Raw genomic sequence first — 23619 nt, 5'->3', positions numbered from 1 at the left:
TGAATTAAAATGCACTAAGGTCACAGCATTGCTCCTCTGCACATCGTGGGAAAATGTAGCTTTTCTTCCTTCTTTTTGTTATTGTTTCCTTACAAAGAACGCACAAGGGGGACACATGCAAAAGGAGAGAAGAAGCAACAGTAGCAAGATGATATTTCTGTGCCTGATCTCTTCCCTCTGCGGCGAAAAACAAGCCGAGGGCAGGGGCTGCCCTGCCCAGGTGACACCCCAGCTGGGGGGCAGTCGGGACCTCTCTCCCTGGCCATGCTGGCAGAGACATGCAAGGTCCGCACGCTTGGACACATCTGCTTCCAGGATGACCACCTACAGGGCTTTGGGCAAAGGCAGCAACCCCAATCTCTCCTGTTTTGGTTTTTTTTTTCTGGGTCCATAAAGCAGAGCAGAGGAGGCCTCCAGGCACGCTGAAAACACTGCCCGCACGCTGCTCAGCCTTGACTCGCTTCTTCCTCAAAGCAACATCCCTCAAAGCCACCGCCTGCTTCCAGCGTACCCCTGCGCTTTGCCTGTTTGTCCACACGCTCAGATTGCAAATGCACCCGGGCAGGGACCATCCTTCTGCTCTGTGCACACACAGGGTCTGCTCAGCGCCGGCCTGCTCACTGGATACTGCCTGCCGCAGAGCTGCTGGCAGAAACTGGGATTGGTACAAACAAAATACAAATGGAAAGATGAGTGTGTGTGTGAAGGCACGAGAGAAGAGAGGTTAAGCTCCACAGCAGCAGAAGGCGGCTTGAAAAGGTGCCCTGTAACCATAACAAAGGCCACTACCAGTTAATCAAGCTTGTCATGCCCAGATGCCCGCACTCTTGTAAAATCACAGCTGAAATGACTCAGATTGGAAGCCCCTGTGCTCCAGCAGACCAGTTATAGCACATCAAACGTGGCATCCTTTTTTCCTGTTAGAGCAACAGGTGGAAAGGGGCAAGAAACCACTCCTAAAGTTTATAAAAGGTCTGTTCAAAAATCAGTTTGCTGTGAGCTGTGAACAGGCGCTCAAGGGAGGTGGTGAGGGCTGATGTCCTCTGTCCACTGTGCATCGCAGATGTGACACCAGGCCTTGGTACTGCTGAGTATTTGGGTGCATGTGCACAAAATCAACTTGCTTAGAGATTTTGTATAAGAAAAGCACAGCCAAGCCAGCAAAGGAGCATGCCACCCACCAGCAGCAAGGATTCCCCATGAAATCCTGGCATGTGCATGGTCCATCCCACAAAGCAGCCCCTTTTCGAACCAGGGTTGGAAACCTCCTGCACTATCAGACCCAGCTGGACAAGGAGAAAGCAGCCCGTGTCTCTGCCATCAGTCTTCCTGCCAGATGAGAAGTGGGGAAATGGCAATATCCTTGCGGCTTTACCCTCCCTTTCTTGAGGAGCAAGACAATGTCGTGCTGTGGTCCTGACTGGGCTTCGATCCCCATTTTACAAGAAGGAGGGGATTTTCTGGATGTTACTGGGAGGGTCCCTGCACTGATCTCCCTGGTTGTCTCCAAGGGAAGACCCCAAGGGAAGGTGTTAAGGAGAGGGTGTCTGAAGGTCTCTCTGTAAAGCACAGCAGCTTTGGGCTACTGCCACAGAGGAGCTCTGGAGGCGAGCATGTACCTTCAGCGATGCCATGTGGGATACATGCCCCAAAAACACCTATATCAGGGAGCACTGGCAGAGCAACCCCCCCCACATCAGCCAGCGATGCTCCCCAAGGAGCAGGACAGGCACAGCGAGAGCTATGGCTCACAGCTGTGTGCTGCCACAGCCCAAACACCTCCCCAGGTTGTGCTGGGCAGGGCAAAGCAAGGTCTGCCAGACCTGCAGATAAGCACAGCCTCAGGCTCCTCTGCTCGCTGCAGACACCCTCTCTCCTTCCCGTTACACAGGAAGCCACACTGCTGGGCTAAACAGCAGCCAGCTAGAAAACCAGGGCACTGCCAGAAAAGGACGTGTCTCCCGGTATGGTGGCGCTGCACCTGTCTTCAGTTAGGCCCGTCAGACCGCGGATGAGGATGCTTGGCCTCTGGTTAGCCCACTGTATTGCAAGACATCTTCTTCTGAGACGCAGTAGAGCAGAGGACCAGAACCAGCCATGACAATGGGGTGTTTCTGTGCAGCCACTGCTATCCCTGTGGTATTGTTTCCACTGCAAAAGCCACAAAGTGCTTTTAGTCATATACATTTGCTTTTGTTGCTTGCTCTCTCTTTTACTCTTCTGTTCTTTTAATACCCTAAGCAGTTTCCTCGCAGGGAATGTAAGCATCACACTTACATTTCCATGTAAAGGTGACAGACTCCCACACATCTGAAGGCAACATCTCAAGAGACAACATGTAACTATTCCCAGCAATAAGTCTTCAACTTAGTAACGAGCCAATAAACATTCATGCCTAAGGCTTAAAAAAAAAAAAAAAAAAAAAAGAAAGAAAGAATGTTGTTACGTCTACCAAGAAAGGAAGAACACAAATACACTTAGCGTGTTCTTCTCAGGAGAGTCAGCATGAAATAAGCCAGCGTGGATTTGTAGCCCATCTGCTAATCTGCCCCATCTCCTCCAGTCTTAAGCTTGTGTTGTATTAAATGGCATTTGCATGGGATACTCTTCCCTGAAAGAAAAGTCAGACACCCTGCACTCACCACCACCTGACACCTTCACCATGAAGGATGATGAGAGTATTGCAAATTCACACCTCTAAATTTCTCACAAAGACAGGCCTTTAGTCAGGCACAGTTTGTGAGGAGGAGAACAAACGTGGTCTTGACTGAAATGCCAGATGGGAAATATCATGTGGAGGGGAAGCTTTGGCTACAGCTAACCTTGTTCTTGGGAACTCTCCTGGGTTTGCACCCTAGCCTGCAAGACTTGGCAGCTGGGCTCCATCTGGGTTGCTCTAGATGGTAGCTGAGGCCTCCACCATGGCACACTCCCTTCTCCTTTAGAGTAACATTGCAGCACAGGGTGAATTGTGGGCAGTGACTGGGGCGGGGAAGAAGCAAAGTCAGCCCTGGCAGGAGGAGTTGCCCCTGCACTGTGAAATGCCGAGGAACTGCTGTCTTCCACGTACAGTTTCAGCTGTATGGCTGATGAAAGCCACGTATGTCCCCTCCTCTTCACTCCTGCCTCACACGGAGCCAAGAAAAAAAGAAGTTCAGATTGAATGAAGCAGTGCAAATGTGAAGCTCATGAACTCAAAGTTTTGGCCCAGCATTTGGCGGGGGTGCTGACTCAGTGGCTTGGAGCCTGCTACATGCAAACTGAGAGCACTGCTTTGCCTGTACGCAGTGGAAATATTCCAAAAATAGTGACACGCGCTGTCAGTGCTGAAATGACTGCCTGCAGAAACCTTTTCATGTCTCTCTAAACTGAGGTAGATGGAAGCTTTCAAACCAAGACTCATGCAGAACAGTCCCTGGCTGATTATTTGAAGGTAAATGGTTCCCTTGTGATATCCCTAATATCGCATCATCACCTCCAGGTTTTTTCTCTCTCAGACTCGTTTTCTTCTTTCCCACCTGTAAGCATGTGTCCACAGCCAAACCTCACAAAAGATGCCCAGTTTAAGTCTGGTCTGAAGAAATGTAACCTCCTGAGGCAGAGCAGTCTGACAATCTGTGGCTCACAACAGCAACCAAGGCTAGAGCAGATGCCAGCATCCCATCAAACAGTTATTCTTATATTTCAGTCTGGCTTGTCTGATGCTGATTTCCATCATCTATAATGACTCTAGACTTAGGATCTAACTTTCAGCCTCTTATCCTAGTAATTTCAGTGACATTACTACTACTGCAAAACACATTGCAACCCAAGCAAAAGTTTGTTGGCATAATGCAGTCAGTCTTTCTTGCACAACAAGCCAGATCGATGGACAGAACGGCCTCTTCCAGTATTTGTGATAAATACACAAAGACTTATATTAACTACAATGTGCCCCCTCATCACCAGAGAGGGGATGGGCTAGCTACCCAAGAAAGAGATTAGAAGAATAGCTGCTCTTAGAAACACATCCAGGAAAGACAACTTGTTACTACTATCTAAGCAATCTCTCAGTCAAGATCCGACACTCTCAAGAAATGGCCAGCTTAACAAATGCATTAATAACTCATGTCTTGTACAATGTCTTATTCTATTACACTATTATAACTCTAGAGAAGGGTGAGGGACAGTCCGAAACAGGTAGGTGGGAGGATGAGAAGTGATCCAGGAGACTGAGGGCAAGCAACTGAGTAATACATTTCAGTACTAAAGGCATTTATTCCTGGAACGGGCCCTGAATGGCCTTTATGCAAGTCCCACACACAAAGGCATACAAGGCCCACCTGGGTGACCCAGCCCCACACTGGGGCTGAAAGCAACAGCAGACCCAGGCGGGCAGCTCCTCGGGGTGTGGGGGCCACCAGGCAGCAGGATGGGCTCACCCCCATCCCGACCACGCTCTCAGCTCTGCTGCCATCGCACCACGCTTGCACGGGAAAGGCCGGGCAGCTGCAGCAGGAAGCTACGCGAGCATTAGCAAAGAGTGGGTCTTTTCTGCAGCAAGGGAAAGTACAGGCACAAAGCTGCCCATGTTTCTAAACATTCACAGCCCACGGCTCCTGTTGTCAGCCAGGAAGGGTAATGGCTAGGGCGCTATGTCATTGCCTTTCTGAGAATTTCTGGGTTTTAAGATCTCAATAAGGCAAGCAGAGGATGTTCTTTGTAATGCATTTGAGCACCAGGTGGTTGGAGACAAGCTGTGGCTTTTCACAGAGTTTCCACCAAGGCAACGAATGAGGCCCAGCTCCTTCTGTCACACTCCTGAGAGTCAGAAGGAAACCAGCATCTCATAAGCTAGTAAGGTTAATGAGAGAGGCGCCGTCCGCCATAACAGCTTTGGGAAACCTCCTTCCTCACATCCTGGCCAGTCAGACATCTTGTGGCAGCCAGAACATCACGCTCACTGCAGCCCCATCAGACCTCCACACGCAGCACCCCACGAGGTCTGCCACACCAACACGCAGGTGTGAGGTGCTGCTGTGTATCAGCAAGGCTTAAACCCCATTTTACAGAGGAGGCCTATGTGATCACCCCAGTATGACAGATGGGGAAATGAGGCACAGGAGGATGAAATGACTTGCTAAGGTCAGACAGCCAGTCCAAGGAAGGACAACAAATGGAAACAGATGCTCCCATGACCCAAACTCCTGGCTCCCAACTACCTGTCTACAAAGAACCTGTTAAAAGCACCTTCCATTCAGAGCATCTATTGCCGCAAGCAAGGTCTTGGTGGCCAGGTTCAGGACAGTGTCGCCATTCTTTTTAGCCATTCCTTTTTGTTTCCATCACGGAAGAGCAGGCTTTGAGTTGACTACGTTTCGCTCATGTCCCCCACATAGACCGCTTTCAGCAACTCAGTAAAAATTTGCTGAACCTTAGTGGCCGCTTTGCAGAGCTGCAAGTCTACAGTGCGGCCTCAATGGAAAGTTACTGTGCGTGCCTTGTGCCCACACAGGCTAGAGGCACTGGGTTGAAACTAGAGCTGCAGTGGTTTTTTGTATTATCTTGGAAGTTCCTTTAAGCTCTGCAGCATCAGTAATTCCATATAAACCCAGGCATCTACTTTCCTCTCTCACTGAGGCTGTTTAACCATAGGGGTTTTTTACGACAGATGATATCAAATTCATGGCAGTGTTGACTCCTACTGACCTTCTCTCCAGCAAAGAAGGGCCTCTCCATCTACAGCTGATTCTCCAGAGAAAGCTACAAACAGGCACTTGTATTTGCCAAATAACAAAGCTTTAAATTTTCAACAAAAGGTAAGGAAAGAAAAGTCCTTATCACAAACTAAATCACCTGAAGAAAAAGAACCCAAAGCCCTCAGCAGCTCTGCAGGAATATGTACAAACGGAAGCTTCAGTAGCACAGCTTTCACTGTGGCTTCCTATGGCAGCAAGAGAAATCCAGACCCAGCTTGTGCTCAGGAAGGAGAGGGAACAGGCAAGTTCCTGCTTCTGTTCAGGGTACCTAAACAACTGCCTGAGTCCCTGCCTTCCCACCACCCTTCTCCCATCTCATTTCGCAAAATCTATACCAGAAAGTGAAGTCAGGAGAAAAAATCCTGAAAGGGCTGGCTAGAACTAGAGAATGGGGAAGGGAGGGGAGGGAGGAGGAAAAAAAGAAAAGGTATTTCCCATTTGCTGCTATGGGAAGATTTGTGTTTACTTGCCTTCTCTGGCTTATCAAAACCAGCACAGCACGTTCCCTGCAAATGGCTCATGAGGGAGGCAGAGAGGAGTAAGGACCCCCATGTCCCAGGCTGCCCATCGCCAGAGGGGCTCAGGGGAGCTGTGATCTACCACCGGGAGAGGGAAGAGCATTTGTCTGGGGAACAGGATCCACGCCAAAAGTCAGGGAGAGCAGGTGTGAGGAGGAAGCAGCAGTCATTACGGCTTTCTGGAAGATGACATCTTCTATCACCTAAAGAGTCTGCAGGATGAGGGAGGACAGACCTTACTTGAAACCCCTGCAGCCTCCCCACCAATTTGAGGAAAGAAACAGCATCTACGACTGCTGTTACTCACCATCACTTCTGTGGCCTCAGTCATTAAGCCCGTGCCCTCTCTTCCTCTTGGATTCTCTGTAGCCATCACTCTGCTCTCTGCATCCTCCTCCTCCTCCTCCTCCTCCTCTCTTGGTGCATCCTATGATGACAGAAACACCAGCAGCAGATGCTATCCCACCCAGCAGGTAGCTCCTGCTCCAAGCTCCGTGTGCCACCTTGGAAAAGCCTTCACCCACCTCAGCTTCTGTAGACTGCTCCAGCTCAACTCAGACTGACTGCCAGGCAGCTGACTACCCATTCACATCCATCACTGAATCCCATCCCTGCTGTCCCCAGTCCCTTAACTACAGGTGTGTCTGTGGTTTCAGAGGAGAAATCTCTGAGGCCTATTGCTCTGTGATGGAAAGCTTTCACAGGAGTGCAACATACTCTTCATGCGCATTGCTTCAAGTCACGCATTCAAAGTTAATGTTGCAATTCTTTTCACATAGACAAAAACACCATCACATCATCTTTTTCTTTCATTTTTTGTTTGTTTGAGGATGTCTTATTACATGTTTTATTACATTTAAAACTTTTTAAACCGCTTCACTCCTCAGTTTTGGGAAAATATGTTTTGCCTTCAAAGAGGAACTTGCATAAACTAAAGCTGAGATAGCAATGCTGGCAAGAGGATAGCCACTAAACTGTATTTCTTTATTCCATTTGCATACAATATAGGAGTAGATAATAATTCTCTTTAATGTACTGTATTTGCAATTCCAAAAGGTTTGCTGAAAATTGCCTCCAAGTAATTCTTGGTCTGTAATACATCTGGTTTCTATACTGTTAGACAATACTAAAACTATTGGTGGTTGTGAACAGTTTAGGTGAGTTTTAAAAATTCTGCATAGAATTCAGGTTCCAAGTTTTGCTTTTTCCCTCATTTCCAATATTAACTATAAAATACACACTTTATACTGTAGCCCCATCCCATATTTTGTTGTGGATATTAGCTAAGTGTGACATGGAACGTGCTAGCCAGAAAAAGAAATCAATTAAAAATAAGCTGATATTAGCTATCCATATTTGCTGCTTCTACAGATGGGAACCTTTCCTTACCATTTGTGTTTGCCAGAACAGCACAATGAGCAGACTACAGATGGCTCCCCGTGCATGAGGACCAGCCCCTGCCCCAAAATGCCCATAAACCAAGCAAGCATAAGCCAGATATTCCCATCTCTCATGAGACCTCACCTAGAGTACTGCGTCCAGCTCTGGAGCCCCCAACATAAGAAGGACATGGACCTGGTGGAGCAAGTCCAGAGGAGGGCCACAAAAATGGTCAGACAGCTGGAGCACCTCTCCTATGAGGACAGGCTGAGAGAGTTGGGGCTGTTCAGCCTGGAGAAGAGAAGGCTCTGGGGAGACCTTATAGCAGCCTTCCAGTGCCTAACGGGGGCCCACACGAAAGATGCAGAGAAACTCTTTAGCGGGGCCTGTTGTGACAGGATGAGGGGTAATGGTTTTAAACTAGAAGGAGGAGACTGGATATAAGGAAGACTTTTTTTACACTGAGGATGGTGAAGCACTGGAACAGGTTGCCCAGAGAGGTGGTGGAGGCCCCATCCCTGGAAACATTCAAGGCCAGGTTGGAGGGGGCTCTGAGCAACCTGATCTGGCCGGAGATGTCCCTGCTCCTTGCAGGGGGGTTGGACTAGATGACCTTTAAAGGTCCCTTCCAACCCAAACCATTCTATGATTCTGTCTCCCATTAGGCAAAGACTCACCACAGCCTCACAACACTCACCCCTCCAGCCCCCAGGGACAGGAAGAGAGAAGGGAAAAACTCATAAATCACTCCACTCACTGCCTACAGACCTGCAGCCAGCTCTGGCTGGGATATCAGGTATCCCTAGGCACCACCCAGCAGGTCCAAACCCAGCTCCTTGACGAAAAGGGAGGCTCAGTGCTGGCAGATGGTTCCTTCTCTGAGCAAAGCTTGGAGATGACAGGAGGGGTGGACGAAAGAAGATGGTAGCGTTAGCTCCTGGGGCAGGAACTAAGCTGCCAAGCACACATCTGTAGGTGCGTTGAGAGGCAAGGGGTATAGTTGGGTACCTAAACTTTCAAGTGTAATGAAATATTCAACGAAGTCAGGCCCTTTGTGCCACTCAGTCATGGCTGATGGAAGGGTGGGGGAACCCCAAGGACAAGGAGCTGTTTGGGGTTGAAATCCCACCTCCTGGTTGAGGTGGGAAATACCCCATAAAGATGCCAATGATGCCATCAACATGTAGAGACAGAATGGCTCTGGGCTCTTCACATGCTACATGAGTGTAATTGCTATCCAGCACCCGAGGGGTTCAGCCATATTTGGACGTTTTAGGCGGGGTGTCTCTACCCTTCCTTACCATTAAACACCCTCTGCCCTCCAGGCAGTTTGCTTTGGTACAGCCAGAGAACAGTTCCTCTAGTCCGTGTCAATAGTGGATCTGTGATTCAGCCACGTTGCTTGCTGGTGATCAGGAGAGCTGGAGGTCAGAGTTTCTCATTCCCAGAGCCGGCCAAGAGCTCCGCTTCAGCCTGTCAGCCAGCCTGGAGCCACACAAGTGGTGTTCAAGGGAGGCCAGCCAGAAAGATGCCACACTTCCCAGTGGTCCTGCGCGGCCCAGAGGGGTCTCCTAACTGAACATATCCAAGTTAAATTAATCTTAACATAATTAACACACCACCTGCCACCATTTTCTTGCTGGAAAAGTATAAATATTTAGAAGGGCTTCATCTAAGAGCCTTCTAGGTTCTCAGTAAAGACTCCCCTGCTGACTCCAGCCACATCCCCAGCCTGAGAGATGAGTGATGTAATCTTGCAGGAAGGAAACAAAACCAGTGTGCATTGTGAACAAAACCAATGCAGGGTACAGTCACTGGTTGTCAAAGGTCACAGGGTCCCCACTGGGTGATGATGTTGTTTCCCAGCCTGTTTTACACCAGAGGACAAAAGGGGAGCATTGCATATGCTCAGAAGGGTTGCAGTTTGTCACAGCTTTCAGAGTTTGACACTGGGCAGCCTGGCCGAAGCTACAAGCAAAACCCAAACACTAATCCAAGCCTCTGCGATGACACATCACCGAATTCTGCTTCCATCTCAGACAGAAATGAGTGATACTGCTCTTCTTGCCCACTTTTGTTACTGGTTCTGTGTGTTTACCTATGGAAGTCCACGGGGCATCTCACTCCTCCCCACCTGTAGGAAGCAATACCTACACTTCCGGATCTTAGAGTACCACTAGAATTTGTTTGCTAATGTTAAGGAAATGGTTTTGAAGATACCTATCAGTGACACTGTATTCTACAGCTGAGTTACCCTGGAACTCTTCTCGTTTGCTTATTTTGAAATTAATTGCATAGTTCATTAGAAGTTACATGAACTTACTATGCACATGCCTAAAATCTAGAGGCTTTTTTTCAACTACACCAAGATTTTAATCAGAAGTTAACACAACCACTGCTCGCATGCCTCTTCTGTATTTACAGCAACCGTTTCTTTTGCTGCTGTAACCTGCCCATTATCAGTTTTGTCTGTCTGCTGTTAGACTCACCAGCTTCTACTCTGTTTTTTCTGTAGAGGTGATGGTGGTGGGGACAGCTGATCCTCCAGCTCCCCACAAACTGCTGGCTCTTGCCCTAGTGCCTCTGCCCCCATGCTGGCTCCAAGGGAGGACCCCAAGGGCTATGCACACAGCTGCTGGGACATTAGGCACAGCAGCCTGGGATGGAGGTTGGAAAGCAGAGCACAAACTGTTTCATTACTGGGATGGGGAGCTTTACTAACACGAGAATTTTGTGAGGATTAATTCATCCTGAATGCTAAAAAAAAATCTAAAGGGATCATTCCCCCTTTTTTTGCTCACTGTTACACAACACATTTCTTTTCTGCTTTTGCTTTCACCTATAATTTAAGTCAAATAAGATTATTCTCTGTTCTCCTTTAATATTCACAAACTGCTTGAATTACATCAGGAAAAGACTACATATTACATTTAATGTCATTTGTTGCTTAGCATATGCCACAAGCAGAGGGAAATTTTTCTCTTCCCACCACAAAACACTGACATGGATACAAATCTAAATGTCCATTCTGTACATTACTGTAAACCCCTGGTGGTTTGTCTCAGCTGGGAAGAAACCACATCCCAAAACATCTGCATTTCCCACAGAGCAGAGTTCCCCTTGTCCCGCCAGCACTGGATGAGCAGAGGGATGGACCCCGCCCTACTCCCAGCCTTCCCCAGCCAGGACCAGTGGCTGGAGAACAATGGCAGCTCTCTGTGTGGCTTCCCTCCCCTGGAAAGTACCAGCTCCCCACAGGAGACCAGAGGCACTCAGAGGCACTCCAGCACCAGTAATCTGGAGAGGGTAAGGCTGGCATGGCACAACCTCACCAAGGCTCCCAGAAGCCCCAAAGAGGCAACTCAGAACTCTCTGTTTCTGGTCAAATTCCTGATGTTAGTACCATGTACACCCACATCCATTACTCTGCCAGATAGCCCCACGCCCAAAAGTATCCTCGCTATCACCTGGGTGGTGCAGCACCATAGTCAGGCTGGGAAACAACTGCAAATTCAGGTGGGTGGCTCCTTGGGGTGCTGAGGTCACAGGCTGCAGAACAGGATCACCCATGTCGAGTCACACCACTGTTCCAGGGCTAACCCTGTAATGGCAAAGTCAAGGGATTTTTATGTGATCACAAACCATCAGGACAACGGTTCTACCTGTCACCTAAGCCCAACTCGTCTAAGGCTGAGCATGAGCGAGTCACCTCTTCCTTGCGAAAGGAGCTATGCAGTCAAGCATCCTTTCTCATAGATAAGGTGGCTTAGGTGTTAAAAAAAATAAAGATGGATAAAGTGAAGCCATCTCCCTGCACCCTTTCCCTGCACCTCACAGTTTGGGCAAGGCACAAGAGGCAGGGTTTGGTGAGCTGCCCGTGCACATGGATGCGCAGGCACATTAGCGCACACGCTCCGATGGGGACTGGTTGTATGCCACTGTCCTACAGCCTCTCTTGGACTGACTTACAAACAAATGCCCTTGTGATCTCTGTTCCCTAGACAGCTCTAGTCAGCAATAGCTTGTTATTACCTTTCCTTTACTGGGCCAGGTGAAAATTTGGAAACTGCCTTGCACATTCAGTGAAATCCATAAAGGAAGAATTGTTAAATAACAGAACATAAACATTTCCAAAACAAGTTAAAACCAGATCTTTTTATTAGGAGTAAAATCATCGCATGGAAAAGAAGAAAAAAAAAAAACACCAAAAAAGAACAATAGCTGGGCATGAACACGTACAGTTAAAGGAAGAGCACAGGCTGCATGACTTCTCTCCTGACCTCACAGTAACAGATACCTTTGCCCCATTGCTGAATGGCATCTTCAGTGGGGAAGGACAGAAAATCAGCCACGTCCTATCTGCCTCATAAAGACATCTCGAGTCTCAGATGCCTATCTCAATGGGAAAAAATCCTTCCCAGGCTGAGGATACACCAGTGGCACCCCCAGCCCTCCTGGGGCTGGCAGCAGCAAGGTTGGCACTAGGGCAAGCTGGAGTTGGGACGCACTAGCCCAGCAGGACAAGGCTGGCCCAGCTCTGCCACCTTCAGCACCCAAAATGCTGGCATCTTCTCCAGTGCAGCTCAGAGCACTGCTCAGCCCTTGAGGTGAGGCATGTGCTGGAGTCTACTGTCCCCTGCCTGCTCCTGCCAGACAGTGCAGAAAAGAAGCAAAGCTGACTACGTCCCCCCATTTCAGTGACACAGGCCCCTCTCCACCCAGCGTCGCTGCCACTGTACTGTGCCATCCCAAGCGTCCGGCATCGCATCTTTGTCATTCAACTCAGGGCCTTTGAGGAATGTTTGTACTGAAATGAGATAGCGCAGCACCATGAGGAAAAGAATTATTACCTCCCTCTTACCGTGGAATATCTGATTCTTACGGCAGCCTTAAAAAGCAGAAACAGGCTGAATCACCACCAACACAGCACACAAGGTCCAAAAATCTCCTAAACGGAGTCACAGGACAAGGAAACAACAAGAACAACCTATGGCTGGGCGTCACCAATGCAGAGCTTTGCCATGTGCACAGACATAGAGGACTTTCAGGTGAGCAAGCAGCCATCCCACCAGCTCCCCCATCTGGGAGAGAAACATTCAGCTTGGTTTTGATTTTGCGGGGGTACTTGCAGACCTCGTTGGGTGGCGTTTACAAGGCACACCATAAATCCATTTCCAAGGGATTCGTGGCACAATGCCAGCACAACAGGGACAGAAGGACAAGGGAAGAGAGAGGAATGCAATACAAACCTCCCCCTCTCTTTCAGCCCGGATCTGTATCATCTCTGCTTTTACTCTACCATGTCCTTCTAGCCCATTGGGCTAGTTTAACACCGACATGCCTCACTTCCAACGACCAAAATGCACTTGTACAGTCAATACACCTTGTTCTGGCACCCTGCAGCACTCCCCGTGGCCTGACAGCCCCACGCAACCCCCGGCAGCTCTGCTGGGGACTTGGCTACCTGCTGCCTGCAACTGAGGCCTTGCCCTCTCCTCACCTCGTCCTTCTTCCCCATGGCTCTGCCCTACCCTGGCTGCTCTGCTCGCCAACCTCCCCTGAGCAGAACAGGGTGTGCGTAGCAGCAAGGCTTGCCCAAGAAAGTCTATAAATCGCTGCTGTCTGTGCAAATAACGCAGCACTAAAAAAGCCTACATGCACAGGCAGATGGCCAGCTTAATCAGCCTGCAGTAGCTAAACCACTACACTAAAGGCACTAAGGCTTGCACTGATGAACACTCTCAGCATTATAATCAAGGTTTCTGCCAAAATTACACACCCAAGCCCCCGGCACCCTTCTGCTGCAAGCAAGCAAGCTCGTGAGAGAGCTGTTGTAACTCACTGGCAACCCAAGCAGTTAAGTCCTGGTGAAAGGTAACCGGTATCCCCCTGCCATTACAGGGGGGTCATCGAAAGGCAAGCAAGCCAGCGTCACGTCTCGGGGTCTGTACGCAGCAGCCCCCACTGCCACTCCTGGCCTCTCACAGTAAGCCATGAATGCCACATCACAAAGGGTCTGGAGCTCAGAGGAGCGATTCAGATAAACACCCAGCACAGCAGATACCTAGCTGAAACCTCCATCAAGCTTTCTTGCAGGGCCTGTGAAAAAAAAAAAAAAATACCTTGAGATTTCCTGAGAAGAGGCTTTCTCAGGAAATTTCTGGCAGTTCCTTGTTTCCGTCTGGGACTGGCAGGCTACCGCGATCCACCTGTCATGCCTGCCCCTTGCAGGAGCTGACGGCTGGCAAAGCCAAGGCAAGGGGTGGAGTGGGCTGGGAGCAGCCATCTCATTTCAGGCTGTGCTCTCAGGCTCCGCAGGTTGCCTGCAGGTCTATTAACAGGCAAAGCATCAAAGACCTGCCCGGTTTTCTTTGTTAGTGAACCTGTCAGCCCACAGCAGCGCGGTTTTGAAGCCATACGTATGCTTTTTCTTATATTTTCTTTTTCTTTTTTTTTTTTTTTAAATGAGGTTAGCAGGCCTGACACCTCATGTCTTTCCCCTGCTAAAATTTTCGAGACCATTTGTTACACACAATGAGACTATGGGATGCAAAGGACAGATGTCGTAAGCTTCAAGACAGGGTGGAACAGCAAGCGTGCCAGATCAGTCATCAGTTGGAGCTGGGAAACAGTCCGAGGCATTTTCCTGGCTTTCCACATCAACTATGACCTCTGGGTCTGGCATTTCTTCAGGCTCTATCTCCACTGGCAAATTTTCTTCCATTGAGGGCTGCTGCTCAATACCTTGACCAGCCCGGGCAGCATCTGAAAAAGAAGGGAGAAATGGTTTATAAGTGCCCATGCTATGCTCATGCCCATTAAAATCCCCCCCTCCAGTCCCTGATGCTGCAGGCCATCTAACCTGCTCAGTCCTCTCTCCCCAGGCATCTGCAAGCCAAATTTCAATTTTCTTTAAAACTGCTCATTTGGTGAGCTGTTCATCGTGGCTTTGTTTGTAAGAAAGACACTTTGGTGCTGAAGCTCTCTGGGCTCAGCTGCCCAAAATGTACCAAAATACCAAAGCCAAATCTATTCAGTCACATGTGAGTAATTAAAGACGGCTAACAGCACATATTTAATATATTCTCACCTAAACATTTTCCATATGCATCTCTGCTTTTTACTTATTTGTAGAAATTTTAAATATGGGATACTTTGTTAGTCAAACTGACAATGTGTAAATTTTTTATTAAAAAAAAAAGTTCTACACTTGAAGTATATTAATATTAAACAATGACCTGAATGGCTTACATCTTTTTTTTTCTTTCTTTCTTGCACTACATTCATGAGTAGCTTTTAATATTTTGAAAGCAGGGCAAAGCAGTACCCAAGGTGAGACACAAAGCATAGCTGAGCTGCTGAGAGGCTGTGCGTGGTACAGTGAAGGACAGCAGAAGTGGAGACAGCAGTGCTGAGATCAGGCTATGACCTATGTAATGCTGCTCCAGTTCATGGTAGCTCTGCTAGACGAACTTCAGTTGATAGCAGTGGGTGGGAAGGTGTTGCTGGTGTTTGTGTTTGTGAAACAAAATTGCGGGAAATATAATGCATATAGAGGAGGATTACTATCAAGTACTCACTGAGCAGATTTCTGAAAGGTTTTTATCACTGCACTCTCTCGACCATACTATGCTAAAGCTGTGGGGTTTTATTCTTGATTTCTTCAAATGATTTAAAATGTGACTGTATTCCCACTTTAGTCCAAATTTAAGGAAATACACACACCTCTGACTTGGATGGGATTTAGCTATGTTTAGAGCTCAGCATATTGGTGGATGCTGTCCTTAAGACAACTGCTCACAAAAACAATGACGATTCCTGTAAAATGTTAAGGGGGGGGGGTGGAGAAAATTGCAGGAACACTGCTAAGTTTCGGGGGAGTTGCACGTTTTGTGAGATGTGTACTTAGGCACAGGAGATACTGGAACAGACAGTCTGCAGTCTGCTGGCAGCACCCTCTGCGGGATGCTTAGAAGCCGGCTGCTGCTACATTTCACAGCTGGGTGAGGGCGAGAGCTACTCCTGCGCAGAAGCAGAGTACACGTAAGGTACTGACAAATGACCTGCTGCAATTTCTGTCCTCTGGACAAGATGCAGCACCTTCCCTGCACTAGCGGGTCCCAGGCCTCTCTCTCTCCAGCCTGCTCCTCCCCCATCAGTCACACACATCCATTTTGTCCCTCACCCTCCTAAAGAGGCTATTGCCCCAACTCAGAACATGTCACCGGACCCACCAGGCTTTGAAGGGCAGTCGATTTGGGCAGCTTGAGCCTCAACATGGTCTCCATTGGGGGGGCTCTTCACACCTTCACTGGAGACCACGGACATTGTTAGCCCATCGTCCTTCTCCTCCTCTGCAAAATCAAAACCGGAGACTTGAAGGAAAGAGGTCCCCCACATCCTAGCAGCCTCAGCGTGTCCGTTGTGACGCCAGGCCACCAACGCATGCTTGCATCTCCTCCTCATTTGGCACTGGCTCCGTTGGCAGAGCAGACGGATGCTGAGAACAGGGGGCCATTGCCAACCTGTCAGAGACCAGCTTGGCCGTGCTGGCAGGACCACACAGCTTGGAGTGGCCTCACTGGACATGGGAAGATTGCACTCAGGGACTGGTGCTGACAAAGGACTGCTGCCATCAGCAACCCTTAGGTCCCTTCAGGAGAGGGGCTCAATTTTCTTGCTGTGTTTCTTTCTGGCCAGGAGCATGTGGTGGCAAGCGTGAAGTAAAAAAAGGAAAAGCAAGATTTAGCTCAAGGCCCCATTGGTCGTAAGAGTTGCCTGTCAGCAAGCAGCTTCCCGTTCCAGCGGGTCAGGGGAGAGCTTGCTGGAAGGGGAGCACCCACCAAGCTGAGACCAGCTTGTGCTGCGGCTATTTCAACCCCAGTTTGCACAAATGCTGTCCTCTGTGAGACCCATCCCAGGGAGCGACGGCGGTCTCCACTCACCTGAAGGCACTGGGATGAACTTGTGTTTCCTCTTCATGCAGCAACATATGACTGAGGACACAGCCACTATCAGGATAACCGCGCCCCCCGCACACCCTGCCAGGATGTAAATGAACCACGGGTACTGCAGCAGGTCACCTGCAAGAAGGACAGGGCGCTGTTAGCTACCAGGTGGAAAAGCTTCTTTCTCCAAACAGGAGAAACCCTGCAGACAGATTAGAGCATGTGGGCCTTATTATTGCTTTGGTTTGGTTTGGATCAGATTGCCTGGAGAGGTGGTGGATGCTCCATCCCTGGAAACATTCAAGGCCAGGTTGAAGGGGGCTCTGAGCAACCTGATCTGGTTGGAGATGTCGCTGCTCCTTGCAGGGGGGTTGGACTAGAAGACCTTTAAAGGTCTCTTGCAACTCTAACTATTCTGTGATTCTATCATTCCTCAGGCACCAGAAACTCCAGCCACCAGAGTCAGAGCTGTAGGAAACCAGCTTCACTGCTGCTTGGGGAAGGATTTTTCCTTATTCCCCTTCCCAATTGAGATCACGCAAAACTCCTAGCAGGAGGCAACAGCTACAGATGGCTGAGCAGAAGGCTGCACACAATTAATTATTACCCAGTTCAGAGTCCCTTGCTCAGGGTTGCTTTGACCACTCAGACTTGCACACGTGTTGCTGCTGAGCAGGGAAGCTGGTAGAGGGCATCACAGACTCGCAGAAAAGAGAAATCTGTCCAGACTTGCTCCTTCACTAAGACAATTTGCTCCAAACTGGGGCAGCCAGTAGGAAAACTCTCCTTCCCAATATGAAAAAAAACATACTCAACTCAACTCAACTATCGCCATAATACAAATTCCTTAAAGCTCCTTAGGTAAACCCAAGTCATCCCTTTTTGAATCATTTGGCTTTTTTTAATCCGTGCGCATCCCCACACAGCACTGCACTGGGGAAACCAACAGGCTCATCTGGAGCTTGTTTTTGAGACCCCAAACGCACGAGTTGCTGTGTATCCTTGGAGGTTGGGAAGTGTTTCAAACGCTCCAGGACATACTACATGCTGTCATAGCCCACATACTCACCAGAACAGTAAGAACAACTGTAGACAGGCACTTCCGTGTGTGAAACCACACATACTCAAAGTATTTTTGGAGTGCTCATTCCAGTCTCTTTAGGAACAGTTACTACGTTCAAAAAATCTATACTCAAAATTAAACATTCAGCAAATGAGAAATAATTTCCCTAATAATTTCCTTTTTGATGAAAGCTTAGAAAATATTGTCAAAGGCATAAACATATGTTGGGAATATTTTTTCCAGAATATTTTTTCCTTAAAAATTGACATTTGTTAAAAAGGTCTTCTTGAAATAAAATATTGTATTAAAAATCAGTAATAAACAAGTAATAAAACAATAATCAATAACATCCTTTTTTATATGTTGACTTGTTAACTTCTGAATCCTCTGGTTTAGATTCTGTGTGGTCAGAGCCCTTTGGGACCTGGGAAGTTTACAGTATTTCTGCCAAATTGTTTTATGCTAACAATTACTCAAAATTCCTTTAGTCAGCCAACAGGTTGCCCAAATACGTGCTTTTACATAGATCTTATACCTAAAATGGAAAAAACTATATTCAGCCCTATGCCTGGAGCAAATAATAACCCACAAAAATAATTAATTAGTCTTTAATTTATTTCATTGAACTCATTTCTCTCTTCAATTAATTTTACTAGTATTCATAACTGCTTCAGTTCACTTTTTATGAATGTGGTTGCATTTGGTGACCAAAAAGTCAAACCACTGCTACTTGCTCGCTCTCACTCCTTTCCAAATACATGTTCATGCGCATGTCCATCCCAACAGAGCTCTCACTAAACTCCCCTGAGGGCTTTTCAAGAGGAAGTGGGCAACCGCTATCACACCCAGGGGACTGGCCAGCCGCCCAGAATAACCAGTGGTAACTGTCAGCACTCGCATGATTTATCCCAGGGCTTGATTCAGAGCTCATGGCTGTTTGCATCCTCATTCCTCAGTGCCTCGGTCAACGTGGGTCTGACTACACTGAACAACATTTGACCAATTTAACTGGACAAAATTAAGATCACTGCTCCACAATCACACATGCCAGACTTGCAGAGATCGGCCCATGGCACCAACGTGATCAGGCGTGAACAGCCCACGGCATTTCTGTTGAATGCCAGCACAAATGATACAGAGTTTATGTCAGTAATTTTGCTTTCACACCAACTGTTTGCCAGCCATAGCAGAAAAGAGAGTACCTGCTGTGTAGCTGGAGCATCTCTGACAATTTCTAAAATGTTAGGTGCTATTGCGCTATACAATGTCTCCAATAGCAAAGGTGATTAAATTAATTACACCTAAGTAGGTAAAAACTTTATCGCTAAATTATGCCCCCCTAACATAGTTTTGATGACCATCTTCACTGCCAGAGAGGAAAAAAACCTTCACTACTGGAGATGCAACTGAAATCACACCCAAGGTTATCTAATAATTTAAAAAAAAAAAAAAAGTGAGCTTACAATACAGTCCAGTGCTTTGCATCATGAGGTTCTGGCAGTTTTGATCAGTCCTAGAATCCAGATTTACCGTCTCATTAAACTATGGCCTCATTCAAGCACAGTACTCGGCATTTAGGATAGCGTGCAAATGGGTAAAGTCATAGGCTTTCCACAGAAATACATACCCAGGAGCAGGGACACAGAGGGAAAAAAACCCCTACATTTTGCAAATAAATTACTTTACCAACTCTGATGATGTGGGGCTGATGGAGAGACATTTTTATAGTCTGGTAAAACTTTGTGCAGCTGGTCTAGCTAAGGAGAAAAGAGACAAGGCAAAACACCTCAGCTGAGTCTGGAAGCAACAGCGCCAAACTAGCGGAGGTATTTTTACAGGGATCTTGCAGAAACTGGAAGGCCATCTGGGTAACGGACAAATGTCACAGCAGAAAGCAGCTCATGTTTCTAAACCGGCATAGGGGATCGGTGCACAGGAGGGCGCAAGGTCTCCATCACTGGAAAGTAGGAGAACAGACAGAGATTCATCCTTGCTGCAGAGTTGGGCAAGAAGTTCAGGAGTTGACCTCCTCAAGAAATTTTTATCCTTTCTGTGGTTGCAGGTTGTGTCAGTCGGAGATACAGGAGGGAGAAGGAAGTCAAAGGGACACTTTCTAAAGGGAGGATGTGCTAAGTCTGGAAGGCAGCTGCCAGAGGACAGAAGAGTTTGGTATTACGCAGACATGAACAGCTCCTTAAGATTTCTGCTGCAAGAAACGAAAAGGGAGATTTTCTGGAGACATCACTACTCACCATAGCTGCAAGACAGTACAATGGGCCTAGTCCTCGTGACACTCTTCCCATGGTAAACCTCACACACGAATTCCCCAGGCACAGTTTTGTCCAGGCGAACCTTCTTCCCGCCATCCTTAACACAAGCCTCAGGGGCGCTCAGTGCAGTGCCATTCAGCAGCCAGCGAAAGCTGGTGCTCTCATCACTGGTCACGTCGCAGAACAACTCTCCGGTCCCATTAGGGAAGCACTGGATACCAATGGTCGGCTCTGGTCACACACAGCATGGGGCAACAGGATCAGGAAGGAAAGAGAAAGGTGAGGAGCAGACTCAGCAGTGAACATGAGCTGGACAGGAGCTCCCCTTACTGGCAGTCTTACTACCACCACATTTACTGGTAGCCAGGGAGCACAGAAATAAGTGACCAGACTCTTCAGTGCCTGCTCCAAGCCCTGAAATGCTTACCAGTGCCCACCCAAACCTGCTAGTGACTCTTGGTCCCTATTCTGGAGATGCCACAAAAAATCTGGTGTCTCTTCATTTTCCTTACTGAAATTGAAAACGCAGAAAATAAAAGCCCCTAATCTGAGAGGATGAGGGAAACACCCAAAGCATCTGCCAGCCAGAGGCTTCGGAGGAGACTCAGCCCTCTCCTCCACCAGAGGTTTGTACTTTTGCTGTCGCTCTGCTTCTTCTCCTATTTTAGAGAGGAACTACTACAAATCATGCCCAACATAGGTACCAACACCAGACACCTGCAGTTATATAGGATGACCCAGACTAGGACAATTTAAAACAAAGTAATGTATCATTGATTTGATTACATTTTCCTGAATTTCTCTCTTTCAGTCTACTGAAGGAGCCAACCTATTTCCTACATTTGCCACTTTGCAAATACAGACTATACAAAGACGTGGTATGGTTTTATGACAGTAAGAGTCACATTGAGAATGTCTATGCAAACATTCAAGTAAATAAGCTCAGAAATCACTTTCTTCAACTAGGACATAATCTTCAGCTAAAATTCACTGCCTCCGGAAATACCTTTGTTGTGAAATTGTTTCCGTGACTTAGGTGTGGCAACAGAACACAAGGAGGAGACTAAGGTTCCCAAAGCAAATCCACCAAAATGGAGCTTAAACCCAGGATGCTTCTGCAGTCTTTGCCTATTTCCAGTCTAAGCCCCTGGTCTTCGTGCCAGGGAGTCACATCTTTGACCTACTCTCCGCAGCAGATCCGCCGAAAGGCGTACGGATTCATTTGTCTTCACTGAGACCAGTTTGCTCAGACATTTTCATTACAATTTCATACGCTTCAGTTTCTCTTAGAAGCTTGTGTAAGTGAAAGCCCTGCGAAAGGAACAGTGGAGGTGAGGACCAGAGCAACAGTGGCTGGCTGTCTGGAGCACTGTTCAGCAGAGGGGCAAGCCCATTTAAGCCTTCTCCATATTAACCCAAGCAGTGAGCTGGATTCTGTACAGAAGTGACTTTGTTTCTGTCTTCTCACCCCACAGATGGATGAGCAGGCACACAAAGGCGAGCAGGAATTCTGAGGCCATGGGGAGGACAATAGGGAGACTGCCACGGTAAGGTACCTAGCGCTGGTCTCTGAACAAACCCAGAAGATGCTGATCTCCAAGATTGCTTGGGGGTAGCTAAGAATCAGATAATCACACCCAGTTCCTTTAGTACCTTTCCTCGGCTGCATGAAGCAGGGGAAAAACCCAGCACGTCTCAACCCAGACCTGCACAGAAGTCCAGCTGAGTTTCCAGAGCCAAGTCAGGTCGGGTTAACTTCTTAAGGCAGTGTGCCCACAGGCAGCAAAATTCTGTCAGTCTAAGAGAGCTTTTGTGAGAGCCATCAGGATGAGTACTCTGGAAATGGACTGAAATCTCCAGCTACATACTGTAGGCTCAACTTTACAATCATTTCATGCTGCTGTCTCTTACATCAGGGAAAAATATTATGTAGCTCAACTGACCGGCTACTTCAAGGAAGGCTCAACAGAAAAGGGAGACTGACAACGTGGATGCAAAAAGCATCCCTTAGTTTACACTTGCTATTACTGCTCCCTGAGGTGCCAGAGGCTTACAAACCTTTTCCAGAGGCACCAATAGCTCCTGCCAGCTCAAGTGGTCTCTTAGGAAGAATTTCAAGGCACCAGCTTCCAGCCAGGCTCACAAGTTCAAAAGCTATTTATTGCTAAGAAGGCCACTTACCAAATACTTTCAGTGTAAAAAATCTGGTGGTGTTGTGAAAAACAAACTCATATTTTCCTTCGTCCTCTTTCTCCACGCTCTTCAGCACTAGGGAGCCATTCTGCAAGTTCAGGCATCTGCTGGCAGAAGTGCCGCACTCGGCCAACAATGTATCATTTAAGACAGCTGTCAAGCATCTCATGTCCCTCTTGTTCATTCTGGAGAGGTTCTGTAGGCTTTGAATTCCCACAGAAAAGACTGCTGAGCCGCCGCTGAGCACACCGGTCCAGGTGTCGGAGCCTGAAAGGAAAGGCACAGAGTATGGACAGTGAGTTTGCCATGTCCACCCTTCCCCTCTCAGCTGCCTCCCAGAAAGGCAAATAACAGGGACAGACCCACCCGTAAAGACAGGCTGTGGTCAACAGTAATTGAATATCAAAGGAGTGGGAAGCTTTCTATAAAGGCCAGCTCCAGCTTGCCCCCCTGATAACATGGGAGTGGTGTGCAAACCATGCACACAGGGTGACGAAAGGCTGAGCAGCGGGTCTTTCCTCTCCCCAAATTTGACACAACCATCTACCACCCCTGCTCAGAGCTGAAAGACTGTGCAAGGAAAGATCCTCAGGGCATTGATGCCATGGATCTCAGACAGAGCGCAGCAAAACCAACTGCTGCCTGCACAGCTGCTTTTACCCAAAGAGTAAGGTTGCATTTTTAACTCAGACAAGTCTCACAGTATCCTTGCATGTTATTAAGTTGCTGAACGCAAATCAGAGATGGATAAATGGCAGGGCAACGCCAGCTTGGGGACTAACCCAAGGTCGCACTGAGCATTAGGAGCAGGACCACATTGCCCTCCAGTCCCTCCAGCCAGCATTCCGCATACAAGGACCTTACATTCTTCACTGAAATGCTTTTACAGGTGCAGTACACTGAGAAAGTACTATAATGTTAGTTACCATCAGTTTACTAAAAGAAATAATCTGTCTTATTTCCGTCTGACTGCCTTTCATGCATTACCAGTTACACTATTTGATGTCTCCCCAAACCCGGTAGAGTCCTTAAAAGATCTGGGAGCAAAATTAAGGTGTCTGCTCATCTAGGCAAATCTCTGCCACCTTGATAAAGAAAAATCCCACTTACCATGAGTAACAGTTATTATCACCAGCAAGCACTGCAGAGTAAAAGGAGAGCTGAAATCCATTTTAAAGAGCTCCTTGCATCATATGCTGAGAAGACGATCTGGCTACAGAGCTCAGTGAATATAGCATTCAGGAAATGATGTCAGAAGTAAGAGTGAAAAAAAAAGAAAAGAAACTCCATGGTGGACAGATTGAATAATGTTTCAAAATAGACCTGCAAAGTTTTGGGTGACTGAACTCGGGCTGAACCAGCGCAAGCCACAGTGTGCTCTGCAAAGTCTTGCACCTTGGAGCTAGCTGCAAGTGTGAGAAATAGGGCTGAGAGGCGAGGAGAGACAAAAATATCTCCTGGTCAGTTCACCCCGTTTAGGAAGATGCTAATACTGTGACCGGGCAAAGG

General features: G+C 47.8%; 1 protein-coding gene across 1 annotated transcript; it reads right to left on the bottom strand.

The window, feature by feature from the left end:
- Window positions 1–14056: 14056 nt before the first annotated feature.
- On the bottom strand, window positions 14057–23324 carry LOC104472975 (uncharacterized). Its single transcript, XM_010120651.2, has 6 exons — window positions 23221–23324; window positions 22099–22377; window positions 19900–20148; window positions 16582–16719; window positions 15871–15990; window positions 14057–14401 (listed from the first exon to the last, which is right to left on the bottom strand). The coding sequence occupies exons 1-6, from the start codon at window positions 23279–23281 to the stop codon at window positions 14241–14243; spliced, it is 1008 nt and encodes a 335-aa protein (XP_010118953.1). The 5' UTR covers window positions 23282–23324; the 3' UTR covers window positions 14057–14240.
- Window positions 23325–23619: the final 295 nt, after the last annotated feature.

This window comes from Chlamydotis macqueenii, chromosome 1 (genome assembly GCF_036417535.1).
Source record: "Chlamydotis macqueenii isolate bChlMac1 chromosome 1, bChlMac1.mat, whole genome shotgun sequence".
Taxonomy (NCBI): domain Eukaryota; kingdom Metazoa; phylum Chordata; class Aves; order Otidiformes; family Otididae; genus Chlamydotis; species Chlamydotis macqueenii.
Note: the sequence above shows the minus strand (reverse complement) of the source record. Positions and strands in the feature narration are given on the sequence as shown.

Excerpts from the sequence above, each read along its gene's own strand:
- LOC104472975 (XM_010120651.2), bottom strand. The coding sequence starts at position 23,281 with ATGGATTTCAGCTCTCCTTTTACTCTGCAGTGCTTGCTGGTGATAATA. Across the intron at positions 20,149-22,098 it reads TTTTACACTGAAAGTATTTG|AGCCGACCATTGGTATCCAG; the intron begins GTAAGTGGCCTT and ends GTGTGTGACCAG. Across the intron at positions 14,402-15,870 it reads CGACTGCCCTTCAAAGCCTG|ATGCTGCCCGGGCTGGTCAA; the intron begins GTGGGTCCGGTG and ends CTTCTTTTTCAG.